We start from the raw sequence: 27,977 nt of genomic DNA, 5'->3' as shown, positions 1-27,977 counted from the left end.
AAACCATTATTACGCTATATGTTAACGAACTTGGATTTAAATAAATTTTTTTTAAAAAGGATAGAAAAAAATGAAAATAAAACTGAAAAATAGAAAAAATAAAATACATCCTAAAAATTTGTAAGGCTGGTTTAAAGAAATAACCAAGAATTCCAAATGATTAGAATGTATATCTATTCTCCTCCCCACGTTCCCCCCGTCCCCAAGTTAAATTGTTTCTTATATGAAATCACCGTAGGTTCACATTTCTTACAGTGGTAGACAACTCAGACCATTGTGATATCTTTCCAGACACACTCAAAATACTTCCCGAAGCTTCTGGCAGGGGTGACCGAGTCAGCTCTCGCTACCTGGAGGGCCCAGGGCTTATAAGTGGAAAAGACAGCACAGCTTTAATAACACATGATGGGCTGATAAGCTGCAATTTTGTGTTCCATAATTTTAGAGCTCTTTTTTTTTCCTTTTTTTCATTACAAAATCAAAAAGGAAATATACCTATCAATCTGGGGCAATTTACTGGCAAGAGCTCAGTAAGAGTGGGATAATCATGTGTTTCCACTGCCAATTTATGTGCAAAAGCGGCAAGACACTGTAGCAGTTCCGAGGGTGGTCTCCAGATTTTCCAAGAGCTGGATGCAAATCCCGACTCCTCCTCTTACCGCTGCTGCAAGGGGCTGTTGGCAACAATGATTGCAACAGCCCTTGGGAAGTGTTTACTTAGCACATAGCATTCCATCAGGAAAAGTTTGTTTTACAATTACTAGGTAGAAGCATGGGGATTCTAGCAATAGGTCTGTGTATGTTTTCCATCTGCGTGCACATACTTTTTTCGTGATAAAAATATATGTAGATATATACAAACATCTCAGACTACACGTGAGAAACATCTGTGACTTGACTTTATGTGATGGAGTATTAGTTAGCCTCTTAAGAGGCAGGAAGAGGGAGGAAGAACGACCAATCAAAGAAAGCTTTATTCGGGAGCATCTGGGTGGTTCAGTCGGTTGAGAGACCGACTTCGGCTCAGGTCTCAGGTTTGTGTGTGGGTTCAGGCCCCGCGTAGGGCTCTGTGCTGACGGCTCGGAGCCTGGAGTCTGCTTCAGATTCTGTGGTCTCCCTCTCTGCCCCTCCCCTACTCATGCTCTGTCTCTCTGTCTCTCTCTCTCTCTCAAAAGTAAACATTAAAAAAAAGCTAAAGAATGTTTTATTCATACTCATCATCAAATATTATGGAAAACAGATGAGAAGGCGCTTTAACTAGAGGTGCCACTTTCCACTGGCCCAATGAAATTTCTGCAAGGCAGGCATAATTCCAAGTCTGTTGTGAGCTGGTTGCCCTCACACATCTCTCCCTCTCTTCTCCTGCACTGTCATTCCCATGAACTCCCAAGTACTCATGGAAATGGCTCTCCATTTTTTCCCCACTGTGAAACCAAATCCAAAACAGGAGAACTTAACTTGGGTCTGATTCTCTGAAATTAATTTTTTTTTTTAATGTGAATCTTGTCCAAATGGCACAACTTATTCCTTAGGTACCTTACAACTCTACCCACTGCACTGAATCCAAAGGAAAGAAACGAGCCGACAGCCATTGATGGACCACAGCTGCTCCTGGACTGTGACTGGAGAGATACTCACTGAGAAACCTCCTGCAATCCGTGCCCCGCCCTCGCCCCCCCCCCCACTTCCTACCATGCACAGCCGCCCCGGGAGGGGTCTGCAGGGAGGACGTGGGCGGTGCAGGTTCACACCACTACTCGGTGAGATGGCCTGCGTGGCGTTCCTGTGAGCTCCTACACAAGCACCAGCTGCTGCGGGCTGCCGTAGAAAACTCACAACCCATTATTTCTAATTAATATGGCTCACACCGTTCTGGACCTTAATTCAGATTCCAGCAATGGTGGACAAGTGAGTTTGCATATGTATGCACGTGATGGGAAAAGCTCTTCCTGAATCAAAGGAACGTTTCATAATTTGACAGTTACGGAATACACAGCTCCAATTAAAGAGTCTTGTGAGAAGTAATTAATTGGGAAGCTAATAGAACCAACAGGAATTTGACCCTTGAGAGTTTAAAATGAGCATCAAGTATAATAAAATTAAAGTCAAAGTCTGGTTCTTTTCCTGTACATCCCTCTTCCAGTTCTCACTGGGCATGGCCAAGGATGGAGGGCAAGTGCAACAGATCTAGACCATCATGTTCTCTAAGCCTTGCTGCTCAGAGCACGGTCCACAGACCAACAGCGCTGACGTGCCACCTGGGAGCTTTACAGTGTGCAGAACCTCGTCAGCCCCCCAGACCCACCCCCCGCACAGAATCACATTTTATCATCCTCCCCGGGTGGTCCGCGTGCACAGTGCAATTGGAGGTGTTCTGCACGTGCAGAACAGAAAAGTCTCCATCGGAAGGTAAGCACAATGGCCGGTTACACGTGCGTGCTGTGTGCACGTGGAGTGGCAGAACAGAACAGTGGATGGGAGCAAGGTCTTTGGAGTCCCTGAGTGCTGGCTGTGAGTTCCACGTACCACTTAGTAGCCACCGGGCCATGTTGCCTGTTACATGGCCCCTCTGCCCATTGCGCTCCTCGCCTGAAAATGGAGACGGTACCCCCACCCTCATGGAGGTGTCCCAAGGCTGAAGCGAAAGCATGCTCTTAAAGCACTTAGCACAGCACCTGGCACACGGGAAACATTCAGTAAACGTCAGAGCTGCTCTATACCACGCTCCGGGTGAGGCACGATGGGTGGAACAGGGGGAAAGGGCTGGTCGGGGACTGACTTACCGTCTGTGGGGCTGAGCCCCCGGGCGGCCGAGATCATGGAGAGGGACGGGCTATGAAGAGACCGGATGTAGTCCATGTAGGGATTGATGTAGGGGTGCGGAGGGCTGAAGGGGGGCTCAGAAGCTGCAGCGGGGTTCCGGTGAGGGGAGATCCTGATGAAGGGCAGGTCTGAATACGTGGGGCTACTAGATAAGGCAGAAGGCCTGGACAGAAAGAAAACCAGACACAAGAGGTGTGGGTGAGACAAATGTCTCCATAGGCACCGGCTGTCTGTGAAGGAAAAGAAGAAAGATTTTTAAATGTCTCGGGGGAAAATTTATCAGCCATATACGTTTCCAGTACCATTACCTTAAAACCGTGGTGACAAATGCAGGCAGAATGGCTACCACGCGATTGTTTGGGCCAAGAAAATTAACCCGAGACATTTCCTGGCACTCTGAGTACAGAAAAATAAAGGTTGGCCTCTGGCTTCCCTTATGACAAAAAATTCTACACACCAGGCACCTGAGTTGAGCACAGTTCTGTGATTCTATGTTCCATTTGACCAGAACATTAGTTTTACCACTGCGGACTCACCTCTCACCATCACGGCGTTGCACTAAAAAAGAAAGACCGAGAAAAGGAATTGCAAATTCATCCGGTCACGCACACAGCAGAGTTGTCCACAAATAAAGAACGCTAATTGCAAATGTCTGCAAGAAATGGGACAGGAGACACTCTATATCCGTGTTTGAATGCTTACTGCAGGGGTCATGCAGCTGTGAGAAAAACCAGTTTTACAGATCTGGGCTTCACTGTTTGGGAGACCACTCCTCCTGTCTGTGTGAGCCAGCACTGAGAGAGCCTTTCCTCTGACACTCATGTTTCGAGTGGCGCCCTGGTCAGACGTGTCCAGCAATGAAGTAATGAAGGAGTACCTGGGGCTATGAAGTTGGAAAAAAACAGGGTTTTGATCAAGCGCATGCCTTGGTTATAATGAGCTGATGAAAATAGATTCTAAAACATACCTTGCTGCCACCATGGCCTGAGTCGCTCCTGGGGAGTCCTTCCCCGGGGGATAGAAGTTTCTAGAATGGCCAGTTTGGGCACCCCCCCCCCCCACCGCCTGGTTTCCTCTCCAATAGGAAATGTTTTGTGTGGGTAATCCAGTGAACTGGCTACGACAGGCTGAATGCCTGTGCTCTCCGCTTCCTCATTCACAGAGGGGATGGACATAACAGCAAGAGGCCGCGATACAGACAGATCTACTGGAAAGGGCAAATTCCTCTTGCGCCACTGTGGCTTTAGGCGTAAGATGAAAGGGAGGGGAGAAACATTTTTTCATCACGCCTCCCGAAGCAAAGGCGCCCTGCCGGCCGGGTGCTGGGCCCCATCACCCTGTCAGAACATAATCTTGGGAGAAGCCAGCTCCACCAAGTGCACAGCGAGGCACGAAATAAATGAAACCGAAGATCAGATAATGCATTTTGTCTCAGCGGAAAATAAAAGAGGGTGAAATATGGTCGTTGGGGGGATATTCTCATTTGCTCTTTCTTACTCTTTTTCACTTTGAACTTACAAAAAAAAAAAGGAGGCTTTTTATTTGTTATTCAGATGCTACTTTTAGTGAAAATAAAAATCCAGAGTTTTCTAAATTTACACGTGGGCAGAGGGAGAATTCACCACCTGACAACAGCAATTTCTTTTCAAAACAACTTGAGGCTTTCTGCACCCACTCAGAAACTAGTAAAATTACTTACACTTACATAGAAATCAGCACAACCTAGGAGGCTCTCCTATTTTAGCTTTTTATGACAAAACAAGTTGGCTCTGTGTCCTTGGTTAAATCCGAAGTTCCCCCCAGACATGTTGCTACTTTAGAGCATGGGGAGCCTCCAGTTCACTAATTCCCTTTCTACTGGAAAGGAAAATCAATCTTTCCAGTTTGATTCAAAAGTAATTCCTACAAAATACAAATCTATCTGTAGATTTATGATGGGAGACCAACACAGCAGAGAGGTGGAAACGCAGACATTTCAAGAAATCCACTAGGTAACAGCCTGTGATCCCCAACATACTCGGTCTCAACAGTTTAGACTAAAACTCGGTGGGGGCTGTGGCATTTCTTTTTCCTTTTAGACAAAAATTGCAACCTGTAATTTTTCTGGAATTCCAGAATTGACCAGGGTCGTGAGAATATTCCTAGAGGCCTAGATTTCATTTTGAAGAATCATACACAGGAAATAAATAAATAAATAAATAAATAATCAGCATCCAGAGCAACGTGAAAATTCCAGAGGCGGGGCCGGGACGGTCACCAGTCCCAAGGAAGCAAGGAAGCCAGGAGACAGGCGAGGCCCACCTCCTCGTGCAAGTCCATGGAAATCTGACATCTGCACCTGCCCGCACCTGCATTTGACCCATACCCACAAGAAGACTGAAGAGAACTGCAAGGAGCAGCCAGGAACGAGGCTGGTCACGGCCTCCCCACAAGATGCCAGGGCCCCGCCCTCCCTCTGCACACCAGGAAGGAGCAGTAGCAGAGAAGAGGGCCGGTTCCTCGTGGAGGCGAAGTCGGGAACCTTCACCCACTGTGGTAAATGCCACGTTCACGCATGTCCCTTCCAGAGACATGATGCTGAGGAGATATGAGGTCTGATAAAGGTGGTAGGACATGCCTTCAGACAGGAATGCAAATAAGAAAGCTGTCAAGTTATTTAATTGCCCTAGAGCAACAAACCTTCTAGAATTCACAGGCCAGCCATCCCCAGGATACAAAAGGGAAAATGCTCAATAAGGGTTACCCAGTGAGGGGGCCATCAGGAATTCTGGACACAGGTGAGTCAGACCACCACAGCAGTGGTACCGTGGAAGGGCTCGGGAGCTGGGGGGAACCCATGTGTGACTTCGTATGCAATGACCACCGTCTCTTAGTCCTTATGGGTAAAATGGGAAGGATTCCTACCCCTTGGGGGGTCTTGGCAACTTCATCTAAGGAAAACCTCATGCACTGAGTCTGGTATCTAATAAATGTTCAATGTGTGCATACATACATACATACATACATATTATACTAATTTGTTCTACTCTTAATATACATACGTATGAACAAACATGCATACATACTAGGGACGGCAAATATAGCATACTATGAGATTGTCAAACACTGAAATATTGGAACACTCTTTTCAAAGCAATACCTGTCTGCTTCGTTCCCCAACCCGACAGAGCCCTAGAAGCGCCTCCTTGGATTTCCAAGTAAAATCGTAAAACCACACAAGGTGGTTAAAGCATGAACTCAGTAATTTTTTTATGTTTATTTATTTTTGAGAGTGAGAGAGACAGAGCACGAGTGGGAGAGGGGCAGAGAACGAGGGTGAAGAGAATCTGAAGCAGGCTCCCAGCTCTGAGCTGTCAGCACAGAGCCCAACAGGGGGTTCGAACTCACAGACTATGAGATCATGACCTGAGTCGAAGTCGGACGCTTAACCGACTGAGCCACCCAAGTGCCCCTGAACTCAGTAATTAAATGCAAGAGCTTTGAAAACACTGGACTTGAATGCAGTCTGTCACTGACTCTGTCACTGAAGGTTAAGTTCCCTTTTACACAACATGGAACAACTGCTCCCTCCCGGGAGGGGCTCCGTAAATGCTAAAAAAGCCCTGGGCACTCAGTAAATGGTGGTGGTCGCTGATGTTCTTGGTGGTCCTAACAACCACCCAACAAAACTGGTGTGTGTGACTCTGAACTCAGCAAACGTGTCCAAATAGCAAGACTGTTGGACACTCCTTTCCAATTTCCCTGCTGTTCCAAATTCTTGGCAGCGAGATCATCTGTCAGTTATTTTGTTTTAAACTGTAAAGCAAATCTGAGAGGGCAGGTTGAGGTCTTTAAATGTAACAGGCGGATGTGTTCAATGCTTGTATAGAAGCGCCATTCAAGATTTACAACCAGACGGATGGATTCTTGAAGGAGGAGAAGGTGGGAGGTGTGGAGGAGGCACCCACAAAAATCTTCCCTATAAATGACATATATTCTTTCACAAATTATCATAAACTTGACCTGGTAAATATCTGCCAAGCTTGCTAAAAGTCTGCACTGGGGATTACAATACCACCAGGAAAAGAAACTACAGCCGTCTCCTTCTTGGTTTATATTTTTAGTAGATACACAGAAATGGAATTGAAGATTACCGTTGTCTTTCTCTGCCTTTATAGCTTTCTGTTCTCTCCTTGTTCTGGGGCTGTACGTGGCTCGCTCACCGAAGGCGGCAAAAACCACGGAGAGAAAAACCCAAACAACAAACAAACATTCTAGGAAGAACACGGACACTTAGAACCTGCTCCAAGAACAGAGATTCTGTGCTATTTATGTTGTCGCCAAAGAGTATAGAAGTATGCCTGGGACCCTCCAAACTAAATCATACAAACTGCTGTCTGGGAAGCAGAGGCCCAAACCACAGAGGGTTGTCAGGGCGCAGCTGATGTCCCGTTACCCCTCCACATTGGCTCACGTGAACGAGGCCTGGCGTGCCCACCCAGGGATGACACCCCATATTCCGCTTCCAGTTCTTCCAAGGCCACAAAAACCCAGTGAAGGGCTGTCGTGTGGTTTCCACATTGCCCAACAGGTAGACGAAGTACAGTTTCAGATAAGAAAGAAGGTGGGGATCATTTTGGTGTTCTCCCAAAAAGACAATAAAGCAATATAAAGTTGTGTTTGTGGAGACAACTTGACCTCGGATTAGGTTCTTCACAAGGTCATGAAAATAGACTATGATGAAAAGAATAGTGGATTCTTATTAGAGCATTTTTTAACGGCAATACTATGATAAACCTAAAAACAAAAACACGTATTGCAGAGGATAACTGGACTTCTTAGTTAGAATGAAATAGCATTATATAATCTAATTTGTTACTGCCTTTTCATCTATCTTATTGGGTTACTGAAATGCCAAGATTAAAATCACAGTATTTAATCACCTGCATTACCCATTATGAGAGCATTAAACCAGGTTTATATGCTGGATTATTACAATGGCTTTCACATCGCTTGGGACACTGGAAACGTACACATACTTCTTGCACCTTTGCATGAGGGCTCCAACTACCAGAAGAATGAAGTGTTGGGGTTTTTTTACCTAACAAGTTTATCTTTTGTTTAATTTTCTTCTTTGTATAACCAGTAGGTACTCTTCATATTCAAGAAGTGGCCTACCAGAGAACAAAGGGGAGTTATCCCTTATAATGTATTTTTAACCAACTAATTAATTATTCAATAAGCATGATTTTAATAAATCAAACTTTATAATAAAAATTAGCTTTCCATTCAGTGAAGGAAACAAATAACACAAACGTCCGTGGCTAATACGCTAGACACCCGTCAGAAATTTGCACAATCCTGGACTTCACCTTTTCCTCCATTCAGGGTGAGCTTCCAGATAACCTCCCTCTGTCCCAGGAGCATCGTGTGACCCTGAAGTGTACAGACGGCTGTGTCGATTACTCTCTATTTGCCAGCCTTACCCCTGGAGCCACTGCATCCCAGGAAGGCTGGTCTGTACAGACTCCCTTGATGGGCTGACTTTCCCTCTGGATTCTACTAACGAGATGCACTGGCAAGAGCTGGTGCTAGAGGAAAGAGTCAAGGTATTTATTCCCCTCACTTGCTCTTGCTGGCTGGAGTTTCACTGGTGGTGTTCCAATCCCAGGCCACAGCTCCAGAAGTGTAATCCCATCCGAGGCTCTCGCCCCCACTGAATCACTTTTCCCTCCAATCTGCACCTTCAGATTAGGGTTGGCAACTGCTTCCAACTTCTGCTAGTCCTGGAGGCTTTCCTATCACTTTGGGGGCCTTTAAACTTGTCCACCCCTGTGTAAATACCTGCTCCGTTAAACTGCCACAGCCTTGGGGTGTCTGGGTGGCTCAACTGGTTGGTTAAGCATCTGATTCTTGGTTTCAGCTCAGGTCGTGATCTCACAGTTCATGGGTGCAAGCCCTGCGTCAGGCTCTGCACTGACAATGTGGAGCCTGCTTGGGGTTCTCTCTCCCCCTTCTCTGCCTCTCTCGCTCAAAAATAAATAAATAAATATTAAAAAAACAGCTGCTACAGCCCTAGCTGATAGCATGGATCTGTTTCAGATCCCAATGCCATCACCTTTAAATTTTTTTTTTTTTCAACGTTTATTTATTTTTGGGACAGAGAGAGACAGAGCATGAACGGGGGAGGGGCAGAGAGAGAGGGAGACACAGAATCGGAAACAGGCTCCAGGCTCTGAGCCATCAGCCCAGAGCCCGACGCGGGGCTCGAACTCACAGACCGCGAGATCGTGACCTGGCTGAAGTCGGACGCTTAACCGACTGCGCCACCCAGGCGCCCCCAATGCCATCACCTTTAGAGCTAAAGAGTATTTCCCAGGAGTGTGTAACTGACTTCAGGCTTTTACAAACTTACCGTGTTGGATTTCAGTTTTTAAAAACTACATGCATAACTACATAGATGAATATTTTCAATGATATGTTCATCTGATATACATTTTATGGAAAAGCCACTTACTAAGAATCCATTATGATTTCACCACTTGGAGGAATTTCAGGAAACAAAATACATGATCATTTGGTCCCTGCTTTCAAAGAGTTTATAGCCACATAGGATGAACAGCATATACAGGTGAATGTCTAACCAGCAAGTGCTGAGCGAGTGTTATCTGTTGAGTCAGAAAGCACCAACAGGAAGCTTCCAGGATGCATGTTGGTTACAAAATATATGGAACGTGAACTGCACTACAAAATGAAGATATGATTTGAATAGAAGTGGCCTTTGAAGATGAAGGTGAGTATATTGCTTGTTGTACACATTAGCGCTAGGGTGCTGAATATTATCTTATATAAAATTCAAGGGCTATGGTTCAGTTCTTTAATAAAACAGAAATACTTGTTTTAATAGTAAAACATTATTTCAAAGGATTTTCCCAAATGATTTTCTTATTTGTGTTTCCTATTTACGTCTGAGTATAAAAGCAGTTTATATCCATAAATGAAAAAGTTGAGATTATTTCAAATCAGCATTAAAAAAGTTACTCCCTGGGGTGCCTGGGTGGCTCAGTCGGTTAGACAACCAACTTCGGCTGAGGTCATGACTTTTTGGTTCATGGGTTTGAGCCCCACATTGGGCTCTGTGCTAAGGGTTCAGAGCCTGGAGCCTGCTTCAGATTCTCTGTCTCTGTGTCTCTCTGCCCCTCCTTGACTCCCCCACTAGCACTTGTTCCCTCTCTCTCTCCCTTTCAAATATAAATAAACATTAAAAAAATTTTTTTTAAGTTACTCCCTATGTCCAAGCTATCCAGAGCTAACCAAAATCAGTATTTTAACTTATTTAGTACCAGCACTTTTTTCAGGTATTACGTACTTTTTAAATACTCAAATTTTAAATTATACTTTCTCCCTCAATATTAAAAGGTTCCTCTAATATCTTTTACCAGACTGCACATCAACATCATCAATAAGTGCAGTGCAGAGTAAAGCCATCATGAGTCATCAGTACGCATCCACAGAGTTGGCTAAAATTAAAAAGAGGGACAGTGGCAAGTGTTGATGAGGATCTGGGGCAACAGGAACTCTAAAACAATGTGCATATATAAGCTGGCACGACATCTTTGGAAAACAGCTGGGTATTACGTACTTGAATAAATGCACACCTTATGGTCCAGCCATTCCTTTCCTTGATACATCCACAACAGTAATGTGTGCACGTGTGCCACAATGTCCTAGACCATTCAGAGCAGCGTTATTCATGTTAAAATCGGAAACATCCAAATATCCATCAACACCAGAATGGTGGGGCGCCTGGCTGGCTCGGTCAGTGGAGCATGAGACTCTCGCTCTTGGGGTTTTGAGTTTGAGCCCCACACTGGTTGTACAGATTACTTAAACAAATAAAATCTTTAGAAAAAAAAAACAGTACAATGGGTAAATAATTCATACAATGAAACAGGGAACGGCTATGAAAAATGACCAACCACAATGTGGAAAACCTCACAATGTTGAATGGAAGAAGCCCGGTTACAAAAAGGGTATAATATACTGTATGAGCCCATTTATATAAAGTTCAATAACAGACAGATCTGAACGCTAGCATTAGGATAGTCAGGCTAATGTTTACCTTTGGGTGTGTGGGCTTCCAGGGTGCTGGTGTTCTATTTCTAGATTTGGCTAGTGGTCAGAGGTTCTTACTTTGTGATAACTCATTACAATTCATTGAGCTATATGTGTATGTTTTATGTTTTATGTTTTTTGAAAAAGGAGACACACATCTCTATGTGCCACAGTGGTTTCAACCATTTCCATTAAATTCAGACAGTCAAATAGATATATATCTATAGTTCTTGAAATTTACGAATTATTGATGCATAAAAAATACCATAAATAATAACATTTACTGCTGTTAAACAGACAATGTAGTTGCACATGAGTGTAAATTCGAAGTAAACCATGGAGGACAGGCTTCTGTATGTTAATTCTGGGGGAGGAAAGGTCCTGCTAATAAGCCAACCAAAGGGAGAGGCCACGTGAATATCTCCAACCCTTGTCAGTCACCTCCTCTGTCAACTGAACCAACGCTATATAGCTATTACACGGATAATGGAATTGTTTGTGGCTGAATTTGACTTGATTCCTTCCTGAGAAGGCTGCAAAGAATAACTTGACAAAATTTACCTCCCTTCTGTACTGTAAATATAATTCTGTGTTAACAGATTGAGATTTCAAGGTCAGGAAAACAGTCAAAGAATTTTTAAAAGAAAGGCCATTCAGAAGGTACAATACGGGGGAATGTAGGTAATGGTACTATAATGGCACTGTAGGTGCCAGAGGGTGGCCACGCTTGTGGTGAGCACAGCAACGTGTACAGAGTTGTCCACACACGACCATGCGCACCCGAAACTAATGTAATATTGTCTGTCGGCTATTCTCAAATAATAATAATAGTAAAATAAATAACAAAGTCCATTCAGGTAACCACAATGTGCAATGTGCTGTTATCAAAAAGAGTTCTTAACAAACACTATTGGTTCAAATAAACCCCTAGAGGTAAATGACCACCTCCCACGGCGTAAGTCTTCTTTCTGCCCCAACTCTTGGATAGAAGAAGCCTGATCGATGCGTGTCTGTAACACGTCACAAACGAGGGCAGAAGACAGAGAACCAGTGGGGAAGGCAGGATCCTCGACCCAAGTGGCAGCTGATCAAACAGTTTCTAAATAACCTGTCATTGGTTTTGAATATTTCAGTTTCATGAAGGCATATATATTTTTTAGCAGCCTCTTTTGTTATCCTAATGGACCCCAAATACTCCATATGACAGTATGCTTCTTTTTCCGATGTGTAATAAATATATGAGAAATCATCTTCCTTACCTTCAGTCACTACCCAATCACCGTATAGTTTGTGAGAAAAACAGAACCATTAAAAAAAATTAACAGTATGCAGTTTTTAGGATTATTAACAGAATATATAATTACATATCTTAATATATAACTTATGTGTTATTTATGAACAGATTAAAAAATAGAACTATAATGTATTAATAATAATTAACGTATTTATAATGTACTGTAAATGTAAATATAAGGACTAATTATTAGAAGAACTAATATGTTGCCTTGTCACAAAGTCCACAGAGATACCACTTTGACAAGGAAACCACTCTGACTCCCTAGTGCAGAAGTTCAGACGTCTGGCTGTGATTCTTTTGCTAACCTGATGCCTGGCAGATGGAGGGGCATAGAGCTGTTCTCAGTGGTAAGATTCTGGAACACTGAACGGGGCCCTTTTTCTAGAGAGCTTCCCATCCAGTTTGTGGTAACACAGCAAATGAACCCTGTCCTTTTCTCCTTTTCCTCTAAGACAATAAGCTGTCCTTTGGAATAGTTACCTTCGCCTGTGAATGCTCTCTCTTTCCCCCTGGGCAGGCCACGGGGGAGGCCAATCCCGCCAGGCCCACGGGGCCTCCGGACTCACTCCCCTCTGTTTCTCCCTGTGGAGGGTAATTCTCACACAGGTCAACGTTATAAGCCCTGAGACAGATTTGGTGCTGAGTGACCAGATCTTTAATTTTTTTTTTTCTTTAACGTTTATTTGAGAGACAGAGAGAGACAGAGCATGAGCGAGAGAGGGGCAGCAGAGAGAGGAGGCCCAAAATCCAAAGCAGGCTCCAGGTTCTGGGCTGTCAGCACAGAGCCCAACGCGGGGCCTGAATCCACGAATTGTGGGATCATGACCTGAGCCAAAGTTGGCGCTCAACCAACTGAGCCACCCAGGTGGCCTCTGAGTGACCAGATCTTTAGAAGTCTGCTCTGCTGCAAGCTCTTTAGGCCGGGATGGAAATGAAGCAGTGTTGTACTGTTTAAGTGTTAACGAGAAAGAAGGCATAAGGCATTCAGCCTGGCACCTGTCCCATGGTAAGTTCTCAGCAAACACTGGCCCCTACAACCAACACCCTCCTTGCCGCTGCTATTTTCTAGAGCTCTGGGTTGGTTAAGGCCAAAGTCACCCAGCTTTCATGGGCTCCTTGTTCAGTGACTTCCCAGGACCCCCCAGGGATGGAGCTGTTCTGCAGCCAGGATGAGTCAGCTATTTGACACCCTTAGGAGCACCCCACCTGGCCTCACCTCACACAGCAGATAAATGGGCGACTTGACTTGACCTTAGTAAAGCGAACAGCATTTCTTTCCTCCCAAAGTAAATTCAAGGGCATGGTTATTCTTGGTTTTATTTCAAAAATTCATTGCCATGAGAAAAGAAAAAAATGGGGGGGAGGGGAGTTTTGACAAAAACTTCGAAGTCTGATTTCTCTGACATTCCTGCCAACTTTCCATTCATTCTAACAGACCTTATTTTTTTGGAATGTAATGAATTACCATTTCTATCCAAAAGCAGCACTCCAAGTGGCAGGGCAGTGTTCTTTTCCAAAAAGAAAACGCACAGCAAAACAGAAAGATACGGGAACACAATAGTGTGGGGTGACTTGGCACAGACCTAAGCCCTGTGAGCTAACTAAGAGTATCTAGAAAAACCCTGGGCAATGTGACATTTGTTCGTCCAGGTGTTAGGCTTTCTGATCATGTAGAGTTCTATCAACCATGACGTCCTTCAGCGGGGGAACTTTTGGATCTGAACCGTGATACCCACCAGGTGCAAAGAAAAAGGACCGTAAAGTACATACAAGAGATTCGATTAGAACTGCTGGATTTAAGGGGCACCTGGGTGGCTCAGTCGGTTAAGCGTCCAAACTTTAGCTCAGGTCATGATCTCACAGTTCATGAGTTCGAGCCCCCATCAGGCTCTGTGCTGACAGCTAGCTCCAAGCCTGGAGCCTGCTTCCTCTCTCTCTGCCCCTCCCCTGCTCACACTCTGTCTCAAAAAAAAAAAAAAAGAACTGCTGGATTTAGAGGCACCTGGTGCCTAGTCAGTTAAGTGTTCAACTCTTGATTTAAGCTCAGGTCATGATCTCATGGTTCATGGGATTGAGCCTCATGTGGGGCTCTGTGCTGATAGTACAGAGCCTACTTGGATTCTTTCTCCTTCTCTCTGCCCCTTCCCAACTCATGCTCTCTCTCACTCACTCTCTCTCTCAAAATAAATAAACTTAAAAAAAACAAACAAACAAACTGCTGGAGTTAACCAACTCAACACACAAGTCTGTGTGAATTTACCTGGAAATTTCAACAATCTAAGGTAAAGAGATATTTTAAAAATCTTGAGAGCCCCCACGCCAGGATCTGTTATTTCACTGAGAGATCACTTAGTAGGAGGCTTCAGATATTGGGTGCAAATAATTAATTAGAAACAGGAAGTTAGGTTCCAACAGTAAATCCTTGCTTCACATTGAACCCTTATGCAGGTGGTATGGGGAATATTCATGCCAAAGACAAGGGTGCATCTGGAATTCTGGGCCCAGATGAGTATGAGTCTTCTGTGTTAATTTCTATTTTGAGAGGTTATTTCAAGAACCAGCCAGAGTATCCTTTCTCAGCAGCAATCTGGCATGCCGAGCATAGGTCTGTCTTCCACCAGCCGGTGTCGACTTTCTGTATACTCCATCACTATGACAATCCTCATAATAATTATTATTACTATTAACTACTGACTAGGTTGTTTTCAGGGTTGTCTCTTATGATCCTTGGCAAAATATATCTGACTCACGCTTTCTCTCCTTCTTTAAGTTATCCTTACTTTAAGGGATAATAGGGAAGTTCATCAAGGAACTATTATTAATTACCTAAGTGGCTCTCCTCCAGAATAAAATCCCTAAGATTCGCTAGGTGACTCTGGCCTAGTAAAGGTAGAATGAGTGGGCCCGTTTGATTTGGCAGGCTATTTAGATTTCACTGGCTATAGACCTCTAGGACTCTACTATGTGCTAAGACTTTATGCCCCAGTATACCTATCAACATTCCAGAATTTTCACCCTTGGGAAGGTATCAGACTTTTCAAAAATAAATTAAATACGGCACCAGAGTACATCTAATGTACTAGGGAATAATTTGTCTATATTACTCAACAGAAAGGAAGCATTAGCTTCCACGTAAGGGGATGAGAATTTCCGTAGGGTCCTGACTATCCTGGCTTCAGAAAACTTTGCCCTGGGCACAGGGAGGAACATCCCTGTGGAAAAGCGACAAGGAGCCTGGCCACTGGAAAAGGGCCCACCAGGCGTACTAACTACTATCCCCTTCTCCACAGCGAAAGCCAGGATTCTGATGCCACAGCAGGGGCAGATTTAAGCACATGGAAATGTCTAAATGGTGTGCTGGAATTCCTGGCTTGATCCTATGACCCTTAGAGAATGTGTGCCTAGGACCACACACTTACTGCAAATGGCTCTTTGGGCTTTACGTGGCTCATATGTAAAATGTGAGTCTTTGGCAGACAGGATTTCCATTCGACCCACCAGGCTTCAAGTCTCTCTGGTCCTAAAATCGCATAATTTTTCTATGGTTCAAATCTTTTGTCCCTGTCTGCCACTGATGAGCTCCGACACCTCATGTGATGAAGTCTGTTACTTACACAAAGTTTGGTTGAAAATTTAGGGACTCTTTTCTTGAGTGTCCTACAAATGGGAGCTCATTTCCTTTCCTTTCTCTCTTGAATGGCATTTTCCATCAGCACAGCGACTAATGTCCCCCCTGGGCCACTCTGGACTTCGACTTTGATATTATTCCCAGGAGAAATGAAAGGGTCTGGTTTTATGCTGATTGGATTTGGATGGTGATTGATTAGAAAAAAGTGGGACCACGTAGCCACGCCAAAGGCTCAGTACTGAGCCACGGCTTAAACACTAAAGGAGCTTTTTACCAGTGAGTTCACAGCTATTAGATATTTTTATATTAACAACACTTTTCCCATCCAGGTTTGTGCATTTTATCTTTATTCTTTCAAATCCTGAAATTGCCTGGATAAGAGGGAGGGTTTATATATTATACACACACAGACACACACACACACAGACACACAGACACACACACATTTCTAAGAGCAGCCTGAACTTTTAGGGGAAATTGAAGAGGCTTTGTGTCAAGTACAGCTAAATCCAGCCTTTCCATATCAAACCTCTGCTAGAAAATTACTGTGCAGATGATAAGGCAGAAAGATATAATAAAAAGTGACTCTACTCAATTTACACTGCAATATTGGTATGACTGAATATTTTTCATTCAGGTGCCTGATAAAATCGCTAAACTGTATTGCAGATAAATAAAGGAGGCTTCTGTCAAGAATAAACACCATTAATCATGAAGTCTTACCCTCCGAGAGCCTGTGCTATGCATCTGCACAAATATGCCAACACAACCTGCACACAACACATGCTTCCCTCCTCTACAGTGTTCCAGGCTAAAGCCGTCCTCCCCTTCATCCTGGAGGGTTTAGGCAGCAACAGCATTTCCCAAACATTGTCTACACTTTAAGTTTACATTCCTGCAACTAGGCGCATTATTATAACACTTGGGAAAAACTGGCTGTGCTCTTGGGGTAAAAAAACTTGACAATGAAAGAATTTTTTTTTTTTTTTGCTGATTACATACCTACAGACACAATATATATGTGTTACATATGCTATATACTGTATCCCATCAAAGCCAAGATGCCATTGAGCTAAAGATGCAGCATTATGTTAGGTACCACTCAGAATGACAATACTTATCACTTTCAATTCTTGCTTTATACTTACCAAAAGAGGTCTTTTAGACTTATTCACACATAGATTTTATCATGGATCACTCCAGTACTTGCACAAAAAGGGAAATATAAGGAAAAATAATTTTGTTATGGATACCTGAAACTTCCTCACCGCTACCACGTCACCAACAGTGATCATGAAACGCTATAGATTATAAGTCACGTTCCAATTTCAGAGACGGGGACAGGTGGAAAAAGGACGCACCACTTAGACTAGACTCAAATACGGTAATATGATGGATATGTATTAGGTAATTCTGCCATTTGTCAAATACCTGTGACCCGACAGATGCAGGTGTTAAGTGCTATCTATATGCTCCTTCACTGAGTTCTTGATGGAAAATGGGATTGGATAATGAAATCGGGCTTCCATAGGGCAAATACCTAAATACCTAAATACCTAAGCTGGATTCAAACCCAGTCTATGATTTTCAACACAAAGGAAAACTACCCCAAACCAAACACAAATATGGGCATATATGTTTCCATACACCTATATTTTAACATGATTAAGGCTCTTTATTTTTTTTAATGTTTTCTTTATTTTTGAGAGACAGAGACAGACTGACAGAGCAGGAGCAGGGGAGGGGCAGAGAGAGAGGGAGACACAGAATTGGAAGCAGGCTCCAGGCTCTGAGCTGTCAGCACAGAGCCCGACGCGGGGCTCGAACTCACAGACCGCGAGATCGTGACCTAAGCCAAAGTTGGATGCTCAACCGACTGAGCCACCCAGGTGCCCCAACATTATTAAGGCTCTTAATAGAACAGATGGTATGGCTTTCCAGTTACCTTTTTACTCCAAAGGCAACCTGTTTGAATGATATTTAAATGGCTCTCTGTGCTGGCAGCAGAGGGATGTGCAAAGCGTCACTTGGAGAGCATGAGGAAGAATGAGGGAGACATGCTCTGGGTGTGGGCAAGACTCTCCCCGCAGACCTTCAGAGAAGGAAAGAGGGGCAGGAGACAAAAATGACATGAGGGCCACAATATTTTCATATTCTATTCCTATTCTAAGTGCCCCACACAAAGGGGAACAATGAACAAATCAAAACTTGCCCATAACGGTGGGATGTTAAGGATCTTACAGATCATTTACTCCAACTACTCTATTTCATAGATAAAACCAAGGAGGCTCAGTGAGGTCAGGGACAGTGTTCAAGGATCCAGTTAATTTGTGACAGAGCAGAGAATGGAACTTAACTGAGGGCCACATTTATTTTGGAAAATAACGTAGAAACTGGTTTTAAGAAGATGATCATCACAAGCCATATGCCAGCAGAGTTATAGTTGAATTTTCTGAAATCACACTTTGAAACCCAAGAAAAAAGTATTATCATGGGCTAAGATAACCAACCTTATACTGGGGTGTGCTCAGAGATGATTACTGAGCAAAACCGTAATCTGGTACAGGAAGTGTCATGGCAGCTGTGTTTCAGCTCATTGGGGGATCTGTTTTCAGAGCCCATTCCAACAAGAAAGCGCCTGTCTAGCCAAAAGAGGTTTAACTGCCATCTTCCAGACAAATCCTCCCTGGGTGACGAACTGTGATCCCGCAGAGTGAATGCATTTATTTGCCAAAGAGAAGACTGGCGAGGGCCCCTCCACAGAAAGTCTGTGCCCCACAGTTTATGGCCATTCCAGGGCTCACAAAGATCAGGCACCAGGAGCCCAGTTCAAACCAGGCCCAGCAAAAAAAGGGGAGGACCCCAAGGAATCAGGGCCATGCCCTGGCCGTACTGTTTGGGGCCTCCCCCAGGTCATGAAGGAAGAGCTTCTATGTATAAATAGGTATTTATACTGAGTACAATTCTCATCACAGATTATGTGATCAATCACTTTGAGCAAATTCCTGGGTCCTCATTTGGGAAGTTCCAAGTCAAAACTACTTGCAGGCACTCAATCAAGAAATGCAGGTTCCCAGGAAGGTACCACATACCCCACCTGCTTATTAGAGTCTAGACGCTCAGGTATAAAAGGATGGGTTCTTCCAGAACCCATGTTCACCCAGAAGGTGAACAGATCTCTGACAGAACTTTGTTATTAAGACAGCTGGATTTTTTTTCAGCGGTAGCACAGTGTTTTACCAATACCTGTAATGAAGGTAGACCTCATTACCCAAATATTTAATCTTTATTAACAGAAGTTTAAAAAGCATTAATTCATAAGCCTGGTAATTGCTCATCTCTGTCTCAGTCATTAACCATACTTCAGAAAATAACATATATGCACAAGAAAATATCACGGCTAGGATTAAGGTATCTGAATAATTTTTATGACCGTTGCTCATTATTTCTAAACACACAGAAATGCATTTTATGCAAATGAATATGAAATTCCTTCAAAATGCAGATTCAACTTAAATGGAGCTAATGGGCTTCCCCCAACCCCCTCCCCCCACTCCCTGCCCAGGATGATTTATGTTATTGAACTGGGCATGGGTGTCATACCCTGAACTGCCTGAACTACCCTCCTCCAACAGCCTTATTCACATGGAAAGGAAACCAAATGACTAGGATCACCCTTCAGCGACTTTAAAGCTCATGATGCTTCAACAGCAGCTGTGTTGCGAAACTCGAATGGAGTGCCACCCTCTCACTAATGAGGCTACCAAGTGTCTTTAGGTCTCCATGTTAGAGGCACTTAGTAAGCACCCTGCTTGGCAGGGACCCACGGCAGGTCGAAGCGATGGACTAATCACACAGGCTGGAATCAAATGGGCTGGAAGAATCTGGAGACTTGTGGCCCGGAGGAATGTAATTCATGCAGAAAAGCGTTGTCAGAGCAAGGCCAGGGAACCTCGTGGGAAGAAAGCAAAATAAACAGTTCAACAAAGAAAACAAAGAAGGGCCAATAGCCTTTTCTAAAGCTTGAGTACACTGAGCCTTCAGTGGGGCCCTGGGACAAAGGCCTCATCAAAGAACGCCCTTGCAAAGCAAACAGACCAAGAAGGATGTTTCTTTCTGATACACTTGGGGGGGAAGGGGTAGACTCCACTTTTCATTCCTTGCAATTCAGTGTTCACATACCTCCCTCCTCCCAACAAACAGAGAAACAGCATACAACAATAACCAAAATAACTGCAAAGTCCTATGTCTGCCTGGGTCAAAAGATGGGGCAAGGCGGGAAGGTTAACCCAGATTACATAGGGCGTAATGTATCTTCTGACTGTTCTTCAGATCACAGGAAGCCCTTGGCAAGTGCACGAACTCCCCAGGTCAGACCCACGCAGCCTGCAAGCCACATTCTAGAGAATGGGGCCAGACCCACGAAATGCTCAAGGACTCCATGTAGAAAATCCTCTCATGCAAATAGCATATGACATTCGTGCAAATAGCATATGACATTCACAGGGAGGGTAACTATCCGACTTGGAGAGAAGCCCTCCGTGGGCTTAGCACTGTCTTTTACAGGAAGTTGGACCCCTTTTTTCAGCCCCCACACCCACAATTCCAGATTTCCAGTGGAACGTTGACTTAGATCATCTGTCTCTGAATACACGTAACTACATGTATCACTGTGTCCTGAAATCCAAAGACTGAGGTGACCCGATTTTGGTCATTAAAACAAGATTAAAATACTTTAGACTGACCTTCTTGTCCCCTCTTGACTACTTCCATTAAGAAGGAAGATCATGTGTACTAATCCCAAGGACAAACTGAAATTACCACACAGAAAATGGATAGAAGTGAGCTCTGTGTGGATGCATAGAATACATAATATATGTAGTCAAATAATGAAGATACAGAGAATACTTACTTTAAATTTTAAAAATCCAATAAACATATTAGGTACATAAATAATATATTCCAATATACAGCTGACCTTGAACAAAATACAGGTTTGAAACGTGCAGATTCACTTACCTACAGATTTTTTTCAATAAAACAGCATATTACAGTCAATGTGTTTTCTCTTTTGTGATTTTCTTAACATTTTCTTTTCTCTAGCTTACTTTATTGTAAGAATACAGTATATAACACATACAACATAAAAAATATGTATTAAAGAACTGTTGCCGTTACTGTTAAGGCTTCTGGTCGACAGCAGGCCGGTTAGCAATTAGGGTTTTCAGGGAGTCAACAGTTATACCCAGCTTTTCAACTGCATTGGGGGGTTGGTGCCCCTAATCCCCACATTGTTCAAAGGTCAACCGTAGTTCTAACATTAATCTGTTATATCCCAGGCAAATATGATGTAAGAAACCTTTTAAAATCAGACTCCCTCTCAGAGCTCTGATAGTCTTTGTAACTGATTGACAATTTTGAATTTGTTTCTGAAAACTTTTACTGGTGTGCACCACTTATGTGGCAAACGTGTAGGCTAGGAATATGGGAATTTTGTTCTAAGGGGGAGCCAGAGAGTACTTTGAATAGAGGCAAGAAGCATTTTAGTAAGCCCGGAATGCTTTCTTTGGACTCTGTCTTAAAATGTAAATCATATTCAAGCAACATGGTTTGGTGATTTGTTTTGCAAATGAGGCAGATCATTTAACTGCTAGTGCCTCTCTCTCCTGCTCCCTCCCACCCCCTCCCCGCCCACCCTGGCCCCATGTAATGCTGTTCATTTCTGATGAACTTGGCGATATTTGGGTACTATTTGAATGTCCTGAGAAGAAGAGTATTGGTGGTTCTCTGTCTAGACCCTAACTCATTCCCAGGCAGTGGGAGACGCACATTAGCCGTGTAAGGCCCTGGGGATCACTTAACCTGCAAGGACTTAAGGTAACTCCTTCAGGCAGAGCTCTGACTACCAGGGGGTGACGGGGCCTGGGGAGGATGGGGCTCCTTAGGAACTATTCACAGGTATAAGTACTGCCCAGTGCCACAGGGCTCTCAGAGGTGAATCTATAAAACCCCCTTTAACTGTGATTCTATACAATAATGCATTTTGGTATTAGTTTAGATTTTCAGATTGAGGCTAAACTTCCAATTCCCTTAGAGCAGTCCCAATGGAGAACTTTTTAATGAATTTGTGATCTCTCTGAGGCTGTATAATTAAGTTTTAAATATCTATAACTTATAAACATGTGAAATGCTGCATAAACCAGAATATTAAGTGACTGGATTTTAGAATATCTGTGGTGTTAGATTACAGACCTTTATATTTTTTTTTTTCCTTACTGGAAATGCACTCTCATGCCCTAAAGGCAGTTTCTGCCACTTCTTAGCTATTCCTGCACATTCTTTTCTTCGTGTGTGTGTGTGTGTGTGTGTGTGTGTGTGTGGAGGGAGAGAGACAGAAAGGAGGGGAGAGGCAGCAGCAAAGGGTAGAGATCTAGCATTGCACTTGATGTATTTCCACACCAGAGTTTCAAAAACCATGCGAGCTGGGTTAGCTCAGGAAGCAAACATGGGACCAATAAACCATGGGACCAAGGTGTGGATTTTTACCCAACTGCAATGTAATGATACCCATTACTATTCTGATATGTCTTTAACAAAGATGACACCAAAACTACAAATGGTCAAGATTTTTTTTTCAATGTTCTTTTCAATACAGTCATCTAATGAATGTTCTGCCAAAACACCCCCCTAACTTTAGGACTCAGAGAATGTGTTTCAAAACTGACCTTTTCCCCGATGCTTCCTTTCCGTATGCCCAGGTCCGTGGCATCATCAAAGATGCAAAGATCTTGCTCATGTGTTACTTGAGATTCAGAAAGTTAGCAAGGGCAGGTTTCTAGAAACAAATCTGCGACCATTTTATTTTCTGACATATGAATATGGTTGGGGGCAGGGATAGGGATGCGAGAGTAACAAAAAAGAAATGAGTGACAGGCAGTCCTGTGTCATAGGCCTTTGTTCTCCTGGGGAAAGGTCTGAAATGAACTCAGCCTGCTGTGCCGCTATAGGAAATGGCATGTCTTTGTTTAGGTGGAAAAATCGGGTTCTGTTACCTAAGTGAAGGAGAGAGGGCCACGGCGGGCAGGGCGGCTTTGGTCCGGGTGGTACTCATCACAGGGAACTCACCTGAAAGTGTCTTCCCTTTGGGACAAACCCCGTTCAAGTTCCATTTTCTCAAACGCATATTTTGAAAAATAAATACAACCATGGCAGTAAATTTCTGTTTTCTTTGAAGCCAGGCTTAACATGAGTGGAAGCATTGTACTCAAAGAAAAAAGTCTGTTACAGTCCAGTAGCCCCCAGGCCCCCTGCAACAGGTTTGACAGCAGGCTCTATAGAGCCGGCGGCTTCCGGTTCAGTGACCGTGAATACCTCCAGTCAATATCTGCTCCCAGACCTGACCGCTGAGCGCAGCACAAAGAACACAGGAATTTTATCCAAGAAGCTGCCACTCAGACTCTGTGAATGTGCGCTATAATTAGGGCCTGCTTTCTCTGCAACCGATGACCGAATTCAATATTTCAGTCATTAGAAATACTGCAAAACAGAAAGAAGTGCTATGCCCTTGGAGTATACGTTTATTTGTTTCGTGTTCATTTCTTGATGCAGAATAAGAAATGTGTACTGGTTGGTCTAAACTTAGGCCGCCGGGCTCACTCAAATGTCTAAAGTTTCAGGATTGAAACTCACCCACCTTTTCATACTTACACAAGGAACTTTACATGAAGGTGGTCTAAAGTCGTTCTTAAAAATTAGGCAGGCTTTCTATTTTTTCCGTTAATCATGAGAAATGATAACCAAACAATAAGAGCTATTTGCTTTTTTTTTTTAATTTTTTTTAACGTTTATTTATTTTTGAGACAGAGAGAGACAGAGCATGAACAGGGGAGGGTCAGAGAGAGAGAGGGAGACACAGAATCTGAAATAGGCTCCAGGCTCTGAGCTGTCAGCACAGAGCCCGACGCGGGGCTCGAACTCATGGACCGCGAGATCATGACCTGAGGCGAAGTCCGCAGCTTAACTGACTGAGCCACCCAGGCTCCCCCAAGAGCTATTTGCTTTTTTAAAGTGACATGACAGGCAATGAAAAAGGGTTGGGATTAGCGGTATGAAAGTCTAAAAGAAGAAAATACTGTGCACGTGTTCACTGATTAAAAAGAAAGAAAAATATAGGGCACCTGGGTGGCTCAGTTACTTGAGCATCCGACTCCTGATTTCGGCTCAGGTCATGATCTTACAGTTCATGGGATCGAGCCCGGCATCGGGGCTCTGCTAGAGTCTGCTTGGTATTCTCTCTCCCCCACTGCCACCACCCCATCCCTCCCTCACTTGTTCATTTTCTCTCTCTCTCTCTCTCCACCCCCTGTCTCAAAATAAATAAACTTAAAAAAAAAAAGATAAAGCAGAAAAAGGGGACAAAGGGTAGGGCTGGAAAGGAGATGTTATTTTCGATTGAGGTTGGCAAAGTATCTTTTAGGCTTTGCAGGCCATATTCTCTCTGTCTCAGGTACTCAACTAGGCCCTTGATTGCTAAAGCCACTACAGACAACAGTAAACAAGTGGCAGTCACTGTGTTTCCATAAAACTTTATTCACAAAACCAGGCCATGGGCCTGTACTGGGCTTACAGGGCAGTTTGACAAACTGCTCAGTTGATGGTCTTCAAAGAAGACCTCTCAGATAAGGAGACATCACTGCAGACAAATGTACGACATAAGGGAGCAAGCCATGGCTATCTGAGGGAAGACGGTCCCAGGAAGACACATGTGGTGACCTAGTCCAACATGGCTTATGTTCTATACAGTACACCATTAAAATCGCTGACCATTATTTACCCATGTTTTAATACAGTCTTCTCAAGTGTAACACTGTTAGGCTTTGCCCAATAGGCTACCAAGCTGATGAACCACAATTTACCAGCCCACCCCCTATGGCTGGATATGTAAACTTGCCAGTTGTTTGGTGTCCCAAATTCTACAGCCGCAAACATTGACGTGTATCTGATTTTTCCAGCCATTGATAGGCTTATCGGGTCAAAAGGCTTTTTAAGGCTCTTCACGCTGCCATATTTCCTACCTTAGAAATCTGCATAAGACAGTGACAGCCAATGACACTGAAAACTCCCTATCGGGTACTGTTACAACTATTTGTGCTCATCGAGGAAGCATAGACTAGACCAGCAAAATCTGCAGTGTTGATTTTCACAAGCAGAGGAAAATAGTCAAGTATAAAGGGGGTCGTAACATCTGATGCACTACTTACTCCCAAGCCTTGTAATCTCTCTGGGTCAAGGCCTCTGTATCTTTACAATAAGGTTGGTAGTATCCACCCCATCATAGCATTGCTCTAAGAATTATAGGAGATAATTATGTCAAGTGCCTAAAATTGCACCTCGCCCATAGTTAATTAGGCAAAAATGTCATATAACAGCTATGGCCATTATATATTTTCTCACGTTGTATTATCTATTCATTTCTTCCCCCCCCCCCCCTTCTTTTTGGAAGTGTGCTAACCTTTTTAGGTTTTCCATTTAAGATTGTTAATTTCATTAACTTTATTTCCATATGAAGGGCCAGGGAAACAGCAATAAATGTATATTAAATGGTACCCAGTCACATTAGGTGCCTATGGACTTTTACCACCAGTAAATGATTTAGTACCAGGGAATGCATTCCACTAAGGAGCATCACATCGCTATAGGCACTTCTAATATAATCTTAATATTAATTAAGCTTTTGATTTTGAGTTCTAAGTGTGCTAGCCTTGTTGGCATAAAGGTGATACACTCTAACAATAGTAAACAAACAAAAACAGGAGAGAGACGTTGGCAGTGATCCTCCAGTGGCCTAAGACAAATAGCCCATCATCATTCCTGAAAAGAATATTTATGCATAAGGCGTGGATCTGGCCCAGCAAATGCAAAGAAAACACAGATAGTCTTTGTACTCAAGAGATGTAATTATAATCAAGTTCATTTCTTCTTCTTTTTTTTTTTTTTTTTTTTTGGCAGGGCGAGTGGGTGTTACACAATATTTGCTATAGCTATTTGATGGAATCTGTCATTGTACTTTACCAGTCCTAATAATGTTTACGGTAGAGCACTGAATGGAAAAAAAGGACTTTCCTTTGTTTATCTTACTTATTACTTTTTTAGAGAGAGAGAGTGTCCACAAGCAGGGGAGGGTCAGAGGGGGAAAGAGGGAGAGGTGGGGGAGGGAATCTCAAGCAGGTCTGCGCTCAGTGCAGAGCCTGACAGGGGGCTCAATCTCATGACTGACCATGAGATCATGACCTGAGCCAAATCAAGAGTCAGACGCTTAACTCACTGAGCCACCCAGGCACCCCTACTTTGTTCATTTTAATTCTTTTTTTTTTTTTTTTATTCCGAGAGAGAGTGTACTTGAGTGGGGGAGGGGCAGAGAGAGAGCAAGAGGAAAAAATCCCAAGCAGGCTCCAAGGCTGTCAGCTGAAGCCCAGCACAAGGCTCCATCCCATGAACTGTGAGATCATGACCTGAGCCGAAACCAAGAGTCAGACACTCAACTGACTGGGCCACCCAGGCACCCCTACTTTAATTTTAAATTGTACTATTCAAACAGTCCAAACTGGTTATGCCCCCAAATACAAATACAAGGTTCTGCTCAATCTCTGTACTTTACTGAACGGAACAGAAAGAAAGAAACCACTATCATGTGTATGGGCCCATCACAAAATTTTAAGTAAGTGGCCAGACTGAAGGCTGCTTTGAACAACTTACATGTGCTCGTGATAGGGACAGGACATAGGAAGACAAGCCAGGTGCTGATTTCACGGAGGGCGGGAAGAAAAGAGGGAAGGGAACTGAGTAGCAGCACCGGCCACCTCCTTACTCTTCCTTTGTCTAAGCTTTTACCATAATGATGCATCTTTTCTTTGACCTTTCTCTCCCTGGAAAGAAATTGTATTTATTCATGCTCCGAACTTGCTACTCATCTTCCTGCTCTCCTCCCTAAAAGGCAGTCACAATCATGGGGCAAAGCCTTACTTATTTCCAGAGCACTCGATGTCACAGCTAATATTAATGATCGGCTGTGCACGGAGTCCTCTCCCCAGGCGCCAGGCTGCGGACCACTTTCAGTAGGAGGGACACCTCTTCTTGCTTAGGTGGAATAATTCCAGTGAGTCAGGCAGCCCCGGGAAGAGCTACATTGACTCAAGCGAGAGAATAAAGAGCCGCCGAATAAAATGGAACATGAGCGCTCATTTCTCCAAAGAAGAGGGAAGATGAAACTGGCTTGTTGAAATGAATGAGTGACGTGGATGGTGATATGGGGCAGCCTATGTGGCTGCAGGCTTGGGCACAGTGTGGCACACACCCACAGCTCCAGACAAGGGCAGCTCTAGGCTCAACTGGCAAGCTCTGTGGGGCTTCGATTATTGTAATGGGTTAGTCACTAAGGACCCCACTTAGGAAAATGAATTGCAGAGTTCAGTATGAAGCAAATGGACTGTCTGAAATTCAATTCATATTGGTCCATAAATGAGACAACTCTGGGTCAAAAAAAAAATTTATGTAAAAGACAGCCATTTCTCCCAAGTAAAAATCCAGAATAAACGTGGAATTTAAAACTTTATAATTTGGGTTTCTATTAATACACTATGTCTAGTTTATTTTTATCTTTATTTTTTTAGAGAAAGAGAGAGAGCACCTGCACCTGCAAGTAGGGGGGAGGGACGGATGAAGGGAGGGAGAGGGAGAGGGAAAGAGAGAGAAAATCTTAAGTAGGCTCCATGCTCAGCCTGGAGCCCGACCCTGGGATCATGACCTGAACCAAAATCCAGACTCGGATGCTCAACCTACTGAACCATTCAGGCGCCTCTAGTTTTTAAAAGGGAGCGTGCTTAAATGAATTCTAATTCTAATTAAAAAAAAAAAAAACATGCACTCAAAATGCAAGAGAAAGAGTACTTTCTTCATTGAAGCAAGGTAAGTCACTTAAACATACAACTGTATTCTGGGGGAGAGGAGCGTTAATATTGCAATTGTCTAAATTTCCAAGTGAAATCTGAAAATACAATAATGTTTGGCCAAGAGAGCATCACCCACCCCCATAAGGCCTCCTGGAATTATGCAAGGCTGCAGCCCTGATAACCACGC

The 27,977-nt window shown here is 43.6% G+C and overlaps 1 protein-coding gene and 1 long non-coding RNA gene across 7 annotated transcripts in view; both read right to left on the bottom strand.

The window, feature by feature from the left end:
* Positions 1 to 27,977, bottom strand: part of GLI3 (GLI family zinc finger 3) — a 280,783-nt gene that overhangs the window by 92,901 nt on the left and 159,905 nt on the right. For 5 of the 6 annotated variants that reach the window (XM_045052197.1, XM_045052198.1, XM_011280298.4 and 2 more), the window contains one exon: positions 2,784 to 2,986. In XM_045052197.1, the coding sequence (XP_044908132.1) occupies positions 2,784 to 2,986 (203 nt within the window). Of the gene's footprint in view, positions 1 to 2,783; positions 2,987 to 6,956; positions 8,763 to 27,977 lie in introns of those variants that run through there. The other variant, XM_019825280.3, reaches the window with a different exon arrangement.
* On the bottom strand, positions 19,110 to 21,506 carry LOC123383826. Its single transcript, XR_006594076.1, has 2 exons — positions 20,588 to 21,506; positions 19,110 to 19,794 (listed from the first exon to the last, which is right to left on the bottom strand). It is a non-coding gene; the product is annotated as an uncharacterized LOC123383826 (long non-coding RNA).

Source organism: Felis catus, chromosome A2 (assembly GCF_018350175.1).
Source record: "Felis catus isolate Fca126 chromosome A2, F.catus_Fca126_mat1.0, whole genome shotgun sequence".
In the NCBI taxonomy this organism is placed as follows: domain Eukaryota; kingdom Metazoa; phylum Chordata; class Mammalia; order Carnivora; family Felidae; genus Felis; species Felis catus.
Note: the sequence above shows the minus strand (reverse complement) of the source record. Positions and strands in the feature narration are given on the sequence as shown.